This window comes from Chanos chanos, chromosome 4 (assembly GCF_902362185.1).
Source record: "Chanos chanos chromosome 4, fChaCha1.1, whole genome shotgun sequence".
Lineage (NCBI taxonomy): Eukaryota > Metazoa > Chordata > Actinopteri > Gonorynchiformes > Chanidae > Chanos > Chanos chanos.
The window spans coordinates 8,182,936-8,196,433 of NC_044498.1; the positions used below are offsets into that span (position 1 = coordinate 8,182,936).

The 13,498-nt window shown below is 39.1% G+C and overlaps 1 protein-coding gene across 1 annotated transcript; it reads right to left on the reverse strand.

Moving 5' to 3' along the window:
• Positions 1 to 3,686: 3,686 nt before the first annotated feature.
• On the reverse strand, positions 3,687 to 12,459 carry spint1b (serine peptidase inhibitor, Kunitz type 1 b). The gene is made up of 10 exons (XM_030770899.1): positions 12,048 to 12,459; positions 11,545 to 11,702; positions 11,104 to 11,245; positions 6,621 to 6,791; positions 6,386 to 6,427; positions 5,756 to 5,881; positions 5,450 to 5,500; positions 5,023 to 5,193; positions 4,763 to 4,822; positions 3,687 to 3,871 (listed from the first exon to the last, which is right to left on the reverse strand). Exons 1-10 carry the CDS (start codon positions 12,457 to 12,459, stop codon positions 3,687 to 3,689), a joined length of 1,518 nt encoding a protein of 505 aa, XP_030626759.1.
• Positions 12,460 to 13,498: the final 1,039 nt, after the last annotated feature.

Here is a 13,498-nt window from a genome sequence, read left to right on the forward strand (position 1 = left end):
GTGGCAGGGTAGGCAACACCTTGATGTGACAAAAAGCCCGCACTGTCTAAGTTACTGCAACTATGATTTTATGAGGAAAGGCCTAGAGAATGCTCAGGACTTTTTCTTAATATCTATTAACTTCATGATGACGAGCATGCATCATGCATTAAACAACTCTGGAGGAAACGAAAATTGAATTCTGTTTCAGTATAAGAAGTATTGTTAACATTCATTTCAGAGAAAACTGACGCATGAGAAGACTCAAGACCTGTAAAACGTACAAATAGGACTAGTACTAGTGTGGCCACTGACCTCATGTAAAGATATGTTTTACAAGCTGTCATTAGACTGAAGTACTCTAACATTTTGGTAGAGCATTAAATCCTTGTTAAGGGCTGACTGCTCAGTCTACCATTCTTACAACGCATGTATCACCTACAAAAACAGAAAACAGCAGTTTCTCACTAATACAGATGACCTTTAAATTTCGGAAAATGATGAGCCAGCAAAAACTTACAGTTAATGCCAAACATTAATCCTTAAACCCTAAGGCAGTTTGTAGGTACTGATTCAATTGAGTCGCTTGAATACTGAATACCTGAAGACTGAGTCGCTTGAATAACGAACAGTAAACCTAAACAAACGTAACTACCATCACGGAAGTGTGATGTTTGACAGTTTGATGTGATCATCCAGCACAGACAACCTGGAGAATGCATTTGACGTACACAGACAACTCACTCCGCAGACATTCGATTTAACACTGTGTGTAAGTGACTTATTTCAGGATGATATTTGGTTGATAATTATAGATGGCGTTGAATTCTTTGAAACAGGTTCTCCTAACCTCAAGTTTGTTGAGCACTAAACTTTTCCAATTTGAATCCAAGCATGTGTTTTGTTTTACAGCAGTAAAATTCAGGCTTCATTGCCAAGCTTTCTCTGATTGGTTGAAACTCTGTGGGCTTTTAAAATACAGACCTGAAATGGCCCTCGGTCTCAGTGGTGAACCACTTCAGACAGGTCCAGGCATGCATCTATACCCAACAAAAGCACTGTTGTCCCAGAGGAAACATTTAGAGTTGACAGGCAAAACCTCTGTCAAAAAGTATTAAGGTTTTAATCTTGTTTATTATGTCTGAGTTATTTGAGGTCAAAGAGCAAACAGTTCACTTACATTGTACAAAGTTAGCAGCGCAACATTTCTGGCATTTTTTATGCTGTATTTAAACATTTTTACTCACATTATTTCCAATAATTATGACATACTTATAGCAAATAATATGTGAGATGGATTACAGACAACCTGTCACAGAAACAACCGATTTGGTACAGTAATCTGTAAGATGCTGTTGCCCCCTAGTGGACAATGGTTAGACATACAGGAGGCTAAATGATATAAAGCCTGAAGTTCAGTTAAAATGTTTTTATCTTCACGTTAATGTTTTGTGATAAAAAAAATTTAGGCCATATAGTACAATTTTACCAAAAACATGGAACTTGTGTTTTCCGTTGAAAAGCATTGAGAAAAACCTCGAGCAAATGGTTTTATTGTCTCACAATCTTGTAGAACTGAGTTTCAGATTTGTCTCACAAAGTGACACTTCTGAGAAATTAAATCTAGTGAGAATTTCTGCATGTCTGGTTTGACACAGAATAAGCAGTCGTTTCGGCTTCTGTAGTTTTGTTTTACATAGTACACACTACACTAATGGTTTAGACTCTATTTAGAAAATCAAGTTTTGATGGCTGACCCCATCTCAAATACAAAACGAATTTGTTTATACTTAGATTAATTTCTAAAACATTCGAAAGCTGTGGATGACGCACCTGTTTTTTAGAAGAATAACTTTAATGTACAGTTCATACTTTTCCTGTCAGTTCTGGCGTTTCCTGGAATATTGATAAGACCACAAATGACACGATGGTGCATTAAAGGCTTCTCTGTAAAGTGGTAGACAGCCATAGTGTGGCAGTATTGTAACAGTTACCAACAGGATATGCCCACAGAGACAAGTCTCTACAATCGTGTTTTGTCAAAGGAAGTTTCCTTTTTATGTAACAGAGCCTGATACACAGTAGGCGATTTGTTGGGGGGGGGGGGGGGGGGGGTGTCATCACCCTTGTTAGCAAAATGACCAAAATGCATCCCCCTTGTTAACCTGCCATCCTCCTGTATACTCTATAGAGTACTTTCAGTGACCAATGGGCCATCTCCCATTAAAAAAACAAAAAGCAAATCACCTACTGCTGATAAGAGTCAATTTATAAGCCTTGTTGTAACAGACTTCAGGACTCTAAAAAGGCGTGACCAGATAAGACACTATCTTACAGTGCAAAGGTGGATTCTAGTCCTGGAATTCAAAGTCGGGATTTAGAATCCCAGGTACACTACACTTGCTGACTTAAGGTTGGGTGGATGTGACCAGTGTATGCTCTCAGGCAAATAGGTGAAAACCAAATAAAGAAATATGTTGGTGTTTTCCTGTGGTATGTCCTTGGGTAATTGGCTAAAAACATACTTGAGTTATGAACATAGTTACAAAATTATTCAACTTTGAAAGAGTTTGGGATGGAGATGCTTTAATTTAGTAAAAAAAAGACACACACACACACACACACATACACACACACAGATCACTTGGTATGATACATTTAAAAAGGAATAATAGCATCCAAATGAAACAGTTAAAGTAAAGAAAGAATAAAATGAATTCAAATATAATATCAAACCACTATTTAAAACAATGAGAAAACTCACTTATTGCTTGTTTTTGAGGCTTAAACTTTACAATTACATTGAAAAACACTGTTTGTTAACAGTCAGTTCAACACTACATATTATTAATGATATTCAATAACATATATTATCACTTTTTCCTAAACAGAATAAAACGCATTTCAATATTTACAATGGGTTACAGCCACAACATTCAGGAGAAGAGCAGAACCCTTGTGAAACTTCACAAATAAGAGGACAGAAAAGAGAGAGAATATCATACCTGAGAAACTGAATAAACCTCTTCCCACATAATGAGCGAGTGAGAAAGGAATGAATGAAAGAAAACCCTGACACATTACACTGAAGGAAAACCGTGCAGCTACTGCTCAGCCTTAGGTCAAAAGAGGTAAAGCAGATTTCATTCCTAAACGGGTATAAGCGAAAAATGACCAAAATCTCTCATTTCACAAAAACAATATAAAAAAAGATTTTTTGCCGACGTGTTATCCAAAAATATCATCATAATCAATCTTTATAACAGCATCAATTTGTACAATAAACTGAAATTCAATTCACATATGAAAGATCCTAAATGTTCACGGAGTGTATGTTTCTTATCATGAATTAAGATTCGGTTTCCCGTATTGACTTGGAACTAGAACTGACTTACCGCTGGCATGCACGTAGACACACGCCCAAAGGATGAAACATTAGTCTGTCAGCCCTTTGTGCTAGCATTACACATCTGAGAGTATGTTCCTTATGTGAACAGTGGAGTGAAAGTAAAACATGTCCCTACGCAAGACAGAGCTCCGTCCCCGTCATGTGACCTCACAGAGGACACTTGGTCACACTTGGAGTTAAATATCCTGGCTATACTGAAAGAAGTCTCCATGACACATATAAGATTACATTTTTTGACGATTTTGTGAGTTACACACCATAAATTAGTTGTGGTAATTAATCATAGTATTGTCTGTTATCAGGCCTTGGTGGTGGGTTTGTAGACCAGATGATCTGTGTCATCTTGTAAAGAGACGTGAGCTCCGTTGGCCCGTAGGGGCTCGTGCTGAGTCTGTGTTTTGCGATTCCTCAGGTAACAGTAGCCGATCAAAGCCAACAATGCCATGATGGCTACGCTTAGAATGACTGCAATGGCAACAGAACCTGGGGGAAGAAGCATGGAGGAAAAAAACAAATTACCATCAGTAATCCATCAAATATCTCAAAGGATGAGAACACAAACCCAATCAGTACTTTCCGATTTAATGTCCCTGCCCGTGTGCAGTGGGAAGAAAGAAGGTAACGATATTGCGCTCCACTTTTCCTTGAAACCTTAGTTTGAGTAGTGCTCGGTATACTTACAAGTACAGACTTGGTTTGATTCTATATACACATTCATTTTAAAAACAGTGCCCTTTTTAAAACCAAGTGAGGGTATTGTCCCTCCGACAGAACGCAATAGGCCATAGTGCTTTGGGCTGGTATGTTTGCCCAGGACACTGCTGCTCTTGTTGTTCAGTGGTAGGCAGTGAGGGGCGGAAACCTTTGAAGCTACGAGCGTAGCTAAGCAAAATGTTGTCTCTTCCAAAAATCTTACTGAAAAACCCACAAACATGTTGAACATACATTATTCAGTTTCAATAAATACCACCAACAGGTACTAATGATAGGCCTTACTTACATCATGAATCATTTTGACTGATTATATCGGCATTCTAATGGGGATAAAGAAAAATGAACCTCTCCTATGGTGAAATTGTGCACCTGCCTACAGTGAGCAGCTGGAAAGAGTGATCGGAAGAATTGGCACAGACCTCCAGTGTTGTATTTAAAGAGCTAAATAGAGGTCAGCAAGTCATGAAAAGAAGACAGATGATTTTGGCCATGGAACTGTTCTGATGTCACTACACAGAAAAATGATTGTTTAACACTTTCTGCGTTTTCGGTATTTCCACACTGTGGATGAGAACAGATTTGTCCTTTAATTGTGGAAGTTCATATAGATAGTAAGTAAAATTGTCATAGGAGTGAAGCTGCTTAATGAAAGACTGGTACCTGAATTGCCTCCATCTTGCTCTGAACGCTCAAACATTCCTACTGCAAAGACGTCTTTCTCTAGAATGACGGAAATAATAAAAACTGATATGAACTCAGTAAGACAACTTTAAGACCTATGCAGTAACAAAGACTTTACCACAAGAAATGTAACAACAGAATAGTAATAAGTCTTCAACGAAAACAAAATACCACGTCATCAGAGCAAATATACAATGCTTTTTCAGGAAACAGCTGAAACCAGTCAGATATTCTCCTACCTGTAACCCCTTCGCAAGCGGTCATGCATGTTGCCTCATTGTTGAAGTTGTTCTCATTGCCTTGACAGCCTCCATAGGTGAAACGGTTGCACGATCTCTCAAGAGGGTCATAGTACCAGCGGGTCATGCTTGCACGGCAGGGGCCAGTCACTGGTGGCTCTACACAACGGGCTGTGGGGTGGGAGGGGGTGGCAGGAGATTTGGGTTGGGGCAGTAAATGGGTTAACAGCGTTAAATGGAGCACCACAAAAAATGAAAGACTGGCACAAATGGAAAAACTATGCCACACTGGTATGTGCATGCTGTTTAATGCATTTAACACATTTAAAACGTTTAACATGTTTTTCAACATGCTCATGCACAGCAAGTAAACATGACTAAATGTCACTTGTCAAAAGCTTGTCCCGGGGTTTTTAAAAGAACTGACCTTTTTCTTCATTCACATCAATACTCATCAGTTCTGTCAGAGTCCTGTTCACTAACAGAAAACAAGACAAACAGGTATCATATATCAGATCAGATCTTTGTTTTCCTTTCATTATGTATGTTCATGGGCAAGAGAATGAGTGTCCATTTGTGTGTGTGAGAGAGAGAGAGAGAGAGTGAGAGTGAGAGAGAGAGAGGTAGTCAGTCTGTATATGTGTGTGAACGACAGAGAGATAACAGTGTGTGGGATGTGGTATGTGTGAGAGGGGGAGATAAAGAGAAAGTGGGAGTGTGTGTGGAGTCTCACATCTGTCACAGCTCTCCTCATCTGAACTATCACCACAATGAACTTCACCATCACATTCTGCCGCTTTATCCACACAGCAGCCGTCCGTACAGGCAAACTGTCCCTCCTCACAAGGAGCATCACACACTTCAGAGCACACAAACACACAGAGGCATGCATAAGCACACACAAAAGCACAAACACAGACACGCATGCATAAATGAAAAAAAATAAAAATAAAAATGAATGAGACAGAGAGAGAGATGAAAAAAATGGAAGAGGGCATAACATAAGATATGTGGGGTTTTTTTTTGTATTTTGAAGGAATATAGAAAGGGTGATAAATCTTTACAAATATTGAAGCTCTCTTTCCCAGCCTACAGCATCACTGACTACCAAGCGATGCTATGCAGTGTAATTTACTGACACTTTAATTGCTGTCTATTGTCCTTTACTGAACAAAATGTAATTCGACAGTATATTGTCCTTTACTGAACACAATGTAATTTGATCATACCTACATAAAAGTAAAATCTACATAAAACTACAAAAAAAAAAAAAAAAAAAAAAGAAACCCCCCAAAAAACATTTTCTATTTTTAACTTCAAAGTATGAGAGATATTTCTGTGAGCTGAAACGAAGACAGGTTACCTTTTCTGGACAAGTCAATTCTTCTGCTACCACCAGCAAACACTGCAAGCAGAGAAGAACAAATGTTTTTGTTTTTTTTTGTTTTGTTTTTTTTCAATTTAGCGAACTGTAAATCTATCTTCCGTCTGATACATTTTGGTTGCTCTACTTGTTGTCAAGCTATGTACTGTAGTAATGACATGACGAGAGCAAAAGAGCGAGAGAGATGATCGTGGGTGGAAAAGTTTGGCAGTACCTGAGGTGCCTTCACAGGCATCCTTGCATTCCTTCTCTGTGATGTAGTTATTATTGTTCCCCGCGCAACCGCCGTAAGTGAACGTCTCGCATTCACTCGTCGCTGCGTTGTAATACCAGCGAGGGAAGGCGCCACGACAGCGGCCGACTTTCTTGGGGACCAGACAGTGACCTGACGAAATAACACAGAATGTCTGATCTCTCGATATCATTTATAAAATGGAGATTTTTTTCATATTTAGAGTCACACACATTTAGAAATGTAGGTGTTTATGGGTTTAAAAACCGGAAACGTGATCAAACACTCGTGTGATATGCAGACAACCCCAACATCCGCTGACCGTGCAAGAAAGCAAGTGCAAGAGCAAAAACGGTCTAATTCAGTGGCTCTCACGCTACACTACATGCAGCAGCCCAAGCAGGCATCGGTGGTACGCCAGACAACTGTTGAAATTTGTTGCATACACTGAAGAACTGGAAGTGTCTCACTAAACCATTAAAAAAAAAAAAAAACTTAGAAATTTATTTGAAAAATGAGTTATTCATCTAAAATCTTTATTTTAGGTAAATAACTATTTAATTTTAAAAAATACCAAAAAAGTTTTAATACCTTCTGTGTTAGAATTTTAATAAAATACATTTGTGCGTCTCAGACGTGGTCTTGCTTCATCGCAACCTCCTCATGTTCACATTCGGAAGCAGATTAGCAGCACTCGTTGCATTTAAATTTGCGGGGGAGACAGCCGTGCTGACGTCACGTGATTTGCATTTGCAAATGATATTCCTAACTTGATATCAGCATATGAATACCTAAATTTTCTCCTGCGTTTGTGCGGACCACCTCTTTGCCCCAGCCCACTTCCATGCTGGATTGTACTGCTCGTAGTGTTGTCTTTAAAGTGTTGAAGGAGGCACAGACATTTAGCACATACATTCATCTCTCAGCACAGACACTAATCAATGACTGACCCACTGCATGTTGTCAGGGACATATGCTTTTTTTCCCCCCTTCTCTCTTTCCTACTCTTTCTCTCTCTCTCTGACATTTTTTCTGTAATGTAGTACGAGAGGCAGATTATTGCTGCACCAATACTAGGGTAGAGACTCCATTTTTTGTTTGTTTGTTTGTTTGTTTGTTTTCAGGTGATTATGGTGAAAATTTCAATCGTAAAACACCAGACTTATCGTTTTGTTGTTGTTTATCTTTCTTCGGGTGAAACTGCGTATTGTGCTACTGCTCACAGCGTAAAGAACAAAACTAGATTGTATAGATAAACAACATTTTAACAGCGAAACTTAAGTGCATACTTTCTACACTGAGATTTTCTATGGCATCTGTGAAATACCCGAGCAGTTAGGTTTGCTCAGAAGTGCTAGCTGATCCAAACCATTTGAAAACCAGTGATCTAGTTAGTTTACCAGTGTCACATGTTTGTGCTGGTTTTTCTAAAGAAACTTCGCATACTGACAAATAATAATAAATAATCAGAGTCCTCAGGACTTTGAGTTTATTAGGGTGCTCTAGACTCAACAAAATTATTTAACTACAAATAACTACCAATAATCCAATAATGCATCTTAAATCTATGCACGTTCAATGTTACACTAACTAAATCATTTTTATATATTTTAACCTTTTAACTTCTTAAATAAATGTTAAAGTTTTAGTATTAGTATGTATATGTATATATACACATATATATAAAATGCACTCAACTATTCAACTGTTTGATTTAACTTAACTGAAGGATTCCTCTCAAAACTGACCCAGTCTTCTGCTTTACTGTGCTTTAAATCTATAATCATAAAGAATCATAAGAGACTCTAAAGCTTCCAGAGGTTCTCTTCACAGTATCCCCCACACCCTAAAAATAAACACACCACCTATTGTTCTTCACACTGGAAAGGGAAATCCAGATTACTACTAAGCCTTGATTCTGAATTGCTTAGTTTTCCAAAATATATGTCATAGACGGAAAAAGTGATGTAAGAGCACTCCATCATTATATGAAATAAGTCATTTTAGAAGCAAAGTCACTCTTTTTCTCACAGTTACCTGAACTGAGAAACGGAGTCACGCAATCCCATAGACTTACGACACTGTAAAAAGGTTTGGTATTTGTTAACTCCCCACAATCCAATCTAGTTTTAAATAAATCATAGAAAAGACCATCTTTGCTATTGTTAATTTTGACCTTTGAGCTTTAGGTGTTTAAAAGAGTGTTAGTCCTGTCTGTTGTTTCATCTGTTAGGACAACAGTCCTTAACAGCTTATCACCACAGACAGACGTCTATGCTCAGCACAGAGTACGTTTGAATCATTTTAGTGTTAATACCATGCACACACATTAAAAACCTGCAGACACGCAAATATATTCATGTGCGATTATTTGCTCTACCGCACCCTTAGCATGCATACTGTGTCACTATCTAGTCTCTGTGACTGTAAAAGAAAAAAAAACAGGTAAGAGGAGTGTTTTTAGGCAGGGTGCATGAAAAACAACTCCCAATAAATTTCCACTTTGGTTTCACTGTAAAAGTGAAGTCATATAGAATATTGTTATGTCTCTGAAGTAATCCTTATCCGAGAAACGTGACAAACCACTGCAGGGCAAAATGCTTCACACAACAACGTTACGAAACAGAAGAAAACGCTATGAACTCTACAGTGTTCCCACATGACTGGTTCTTGATACGATCTTTGGTCTTTTCGTCGGAGTTTTACGGGGAGCTGTAATTATGCAGTGCAACACTTACCGGAAAAAATGATCAGAAAAATGAAGGAGCACTAGCACTCTGTGGTTTTTTTTTTTTTTTTTCACCTTGCATAACAATAAACGGTAAATAAATACAGAAATCAGGCAAATTATAAAGTGAGCTGTCAGCTGCTAAGCTAAGTTCTGGAACAACTTTGACAGTACAAGTGATACTCATGATTACTGGCCGTCCACAAATCCTCTAACAACTGAGACCTCTTTCTGTGTTGTCAAAACACCCAGGGAGATTGACGTACAGGCGAAAGAGCACTTATTTATATCACAACATTCAAGTCCTAAATACACTGAACCACCTCACTGAATGGGGGGGGGCACATTAAAAACACCTAGATTCTTTAGGTACATACAACCACAGGAACAACCCTAACAGACAAAGTTACAGAGCTGTGCCCACCCCCCACTTCCTGCATTACCGGGGAACCTTTTAACAGCAGATGATTTACTGCGGCTAGGCTTGGGTAATGGGTAACCAAACAGGAGGTAAACTTTCAACAAAATCTCCTTCTCCACAAATGCATTACGACACAGATAATCCTACCAGGTTGAGGTCTTGAAACACTATCTGTGTTTTTTGATATGGACGAGTCACAAAGGATGGGCACGGTTTCTAACAGATGACAAAAGGGATGACAAGCTCAGTTACACAGTGACAAACCCGCCTCTGTCTTCTATTCACGCACGCCTGCCCTTCTCACTCGGTTTCTGTCTGTCCTCGGCGTTACTTCAGTCTAAACCTCAAATTCACAATCATCCATTCCATTCCCCTCCCCCTTCCCCTTCTCTTTCTCTCTCAGTCCCTCCCTCTCTCACTCCATTAATTAAAAAAAAAAAACACAACCCTGTTCAGCCTAAATTAGGGGGAAAGAGGTGTTTGTTATTCAGTGACGTGATGGCTCAGCCTGACAGGTGATCTTAAGAGGCCCAAACAACCAATCACCCATGACCTGGTTTTCCACACTCTGAGAACACAAAGTGTCATAACTTGCTAAACCTGTTTTTCCCATTCAGGAGAAAAAAGGTGGAGGAACTCCTGCGGGTGAGCGTTGAGAGTGACTTTCTCATGTCGTCACACAAGTACGGAAGTGTGTCTGTTTGGGCACAAAGAAAAGTCAGATCCAAAAGTTCGATCCATTGGCTGTCCGATACCGGTACCTACATTCCTTCTTTTTCGACTCAGTTAACGAAATTAAATGAGGTTGAAGTGGAAAATTCAAAACTTACAAATAGTGAATGATTAACAAACAATTAGTTGAAGTTTCATGAATTTTCTGATTTCAATCTCAGCCGACTTCGGTCCTGACAAACACGATTCCGCCGTATATCCATCAGACTAAGAGCACTGTAAGCATCTGACCATCTGGTCGCAAGTGATGTGATAAGCTAATGAAGTGCAAAGCAGGGCAAATATTAGTCAGCGCGGAGCTACACAGAGCTCCCATTTACAATTCTGTATTCTTCTACACTATAGAGGCAACTATCACAAATCTTCTGGTTTAATTTGGGGTATCTAAGTACGCATGATTTTGTCTGTCTCCCCATTGTACAGTCAACTGAGTCCAGGAAGAGTGAGGTTAACTCACAAATTTTCCAAAACCATTTAACCCAGTCACTGCACAGCCTTGGTATTTTGAAAGTAATGTCAAATACCAAGAGAGGGCTGCTAATAATTGTCTTTAGATCCGCTGTCAAAAGGCAAGAGGTACTTACTCTCAGATTGCTCTGGAGTGAGAACAAGAATTTTCACTTGTGTGGTGTCCGACTGGCCTGCCGTGTCAGTGACGGTCAGCTGGAATTCATACACTCCAGGATTAAGATTAGACACCATCAACTGGTCCTTTAGATGCGTTTTCTGTGTAAAAAAAAAAAAAAGTGGCTTAATTTAGTACAGAAATAGAATATATGCCAACAATGTTCAGTGTACATGGGGTAGCGCGCTGAACATACTGACCAGCAGCATGGCACATGGAACAGTTGTTTTGACCAGTACTTGTTTTGTTTTGGTTGAAACAACGAGGGTCTTTAACATACTTCTTCAGTTAATGTTTTGGACAACACAGTGAGAAAATGTAGACAATGAACAGTTTCAAGAACATTAAAGAATTATACAGAACTAGATCACCCATTATGATGGTCAGTTTAGTACATCACCTCCATTTTAACAGATGGGTTCCCCTTCAGAAGTTCCCATTTATAGCTTTTGATTCCTTTGTCATCCCAGCTCTGAATGCCGTTCAATATTACTTGGTCGCTAGGCTGGACCACCATGTCCTGTCCAGCATTAGCTATGGGATGCTTATCCTCCTCACCTGAAGACCACGCTTCATATTAGCGAATACATCAAGAGATCAACGGTTAACATAGACAAAAGGTGATTGGTCAGCTGTGAGCAAAAATCATATCTTAATATCTTTCATTAATACATGAGTTTCTTTGAAATCGAAGTTAAGACAGGGCACATCCACCACAAAACTCAAACAAGGTCTTAATGAAAGCTACAGTTAACAAGCGATTTAACGTTTGATTGCACTTATATGGTAAGAAGATTGGACAGCTAAATCTCAGAACAGTAACACGAGATGATCTACTATATAAAATGCGTTACTGCTGGGTTACGCGTCTATCTAGTGCGCAAACAAGGTACAGGAACTTACCGGGATCTGACTTGGGCCCCTCCAGGTAACTGTTATAGACAGAATCCAAAATATAACTGGTGTAGCCTCTCTTTTTCACAAATCTACAAACGTACTTCTGTTTGTACAAACAATCAAACAGAAAGCACTTTTCAATCGGGCCGTCCTCTTTTCCGTCTTTTATCAAAACCATGTTACATTTTGAGTTTTGGCAGCAGGCTTTGACACAGTCCTGTGGTCTCTCCACATTTGGGCTAGCAATGTAGGTGGCACCTTCCCTGATAGACTCCTCTGCGTCCAGTACAAAATTATCTCGTCCCATTGTGTAATTTTTCCCACAATTCTGGACGGTTTTGCTGATCTGGGTGCGCGCTGGACATATTGTTGAAAGTACCAACAAAATACAAACAACGGCCAAGTGGAGAAACCCCATCCTCATTCGTTCCTCAATCACTGATGTCGGCTAAGAATCCTCAATAAATACGTTAAACACGCTCCACAGCGTTTAATTGACACTAAGCGCCACTTCTGTTCAATCAACGCTAAATATCCTCTCTGTCGAAATACAAACAACCCTTTTATCAAAACCAGACTGAAACTTGAGAATTATGATGAGAGAATTCACAAAAATACTCTTTATCCAGTCCTTAATTGCAGGTCCATTGGAAATGTACTGAGACTTCCCTCTGCTTGTAGGTCGAATGATTCACCAATACCTTTGTGAGGCGTTTCCGTAACTATTCAGATGACAAACTTGCTCCTCGCGACCTCAGGTGTATAATGGCACCTAACATCAGGAAGTAATTTTCTTTTATTGTTCAGCAATGACGTAGCTGACTACAACATTCGCTGTCTTGGCTGTTTCGATCATACGACTGTTTCGGCAGTTATTTGTATTCATCAGATGCAGGAAATACTAAAGAAGCGCTTGTTCGTTTGAAGCTTTGGTCTAACACTAACACTCTATTCTATCTCCAGACACTGGACGTGTTAAGAGTCTCACAGTGTCTGAAATTTAACCTGTTGCGACTAACACATTCAGATAATATTTCCAAGCCTCCACAGACACATTCCTTAAGGCAGCGTCACTTAGCCGATGGTATTTTTCTGCTAACATTGTGGGAAAATGGAATAAAATGTAACCATTGAAAGAACAAGTGCAAAGAACAAATAGAATCAAATAATATAATGATTTTTTGGGTCAGAAATATTACCATTTACATAAAAGATGAAAATTACAATGTGACAGTTGCTTGGAGGCTGAACTTGTCTTTCATGATTTACCATTAAATAAATGGGACAAACAAACAAAATAAAACACAACAAAACAAAACACAAAAAATAGTCAGCTGTACTCTGAAAGCTGGTATTGCAGTGGTCAGCCACACCGAGGAAGTCAACAAAATGACATGCAGCCTTGCTGGTTAAGTTGATACTCCTGCATGTATTTCAACGAGAACACCTTACTTAAG

Excerpts from the sequence above, each read along its gene's own strand:
- spint1b (XM_030770899.1), bottom strand. The coding sequence starts at position 12,459 with ATGGGGTTTCTCCACTTGGCCGTTGTTTGTATTTTGTTGGTACTTTCA. Across the intron at positions 6,792-11,103 it reads CACTCCAGAGCAATCTGAGA|GTCACTGTCTGGTCCCCAAG; the intron begins GTAAGTACCTCT and ends TTATTTCGTCAG. Across the intron at positions 4,823-5,022 it reads CGCTTGCGAAGGGGTTACAG|AGAAAGACGTCTTTGCAGTA; the intron begins GTAGGAGAATAT and ends CCGTCATTCTAG.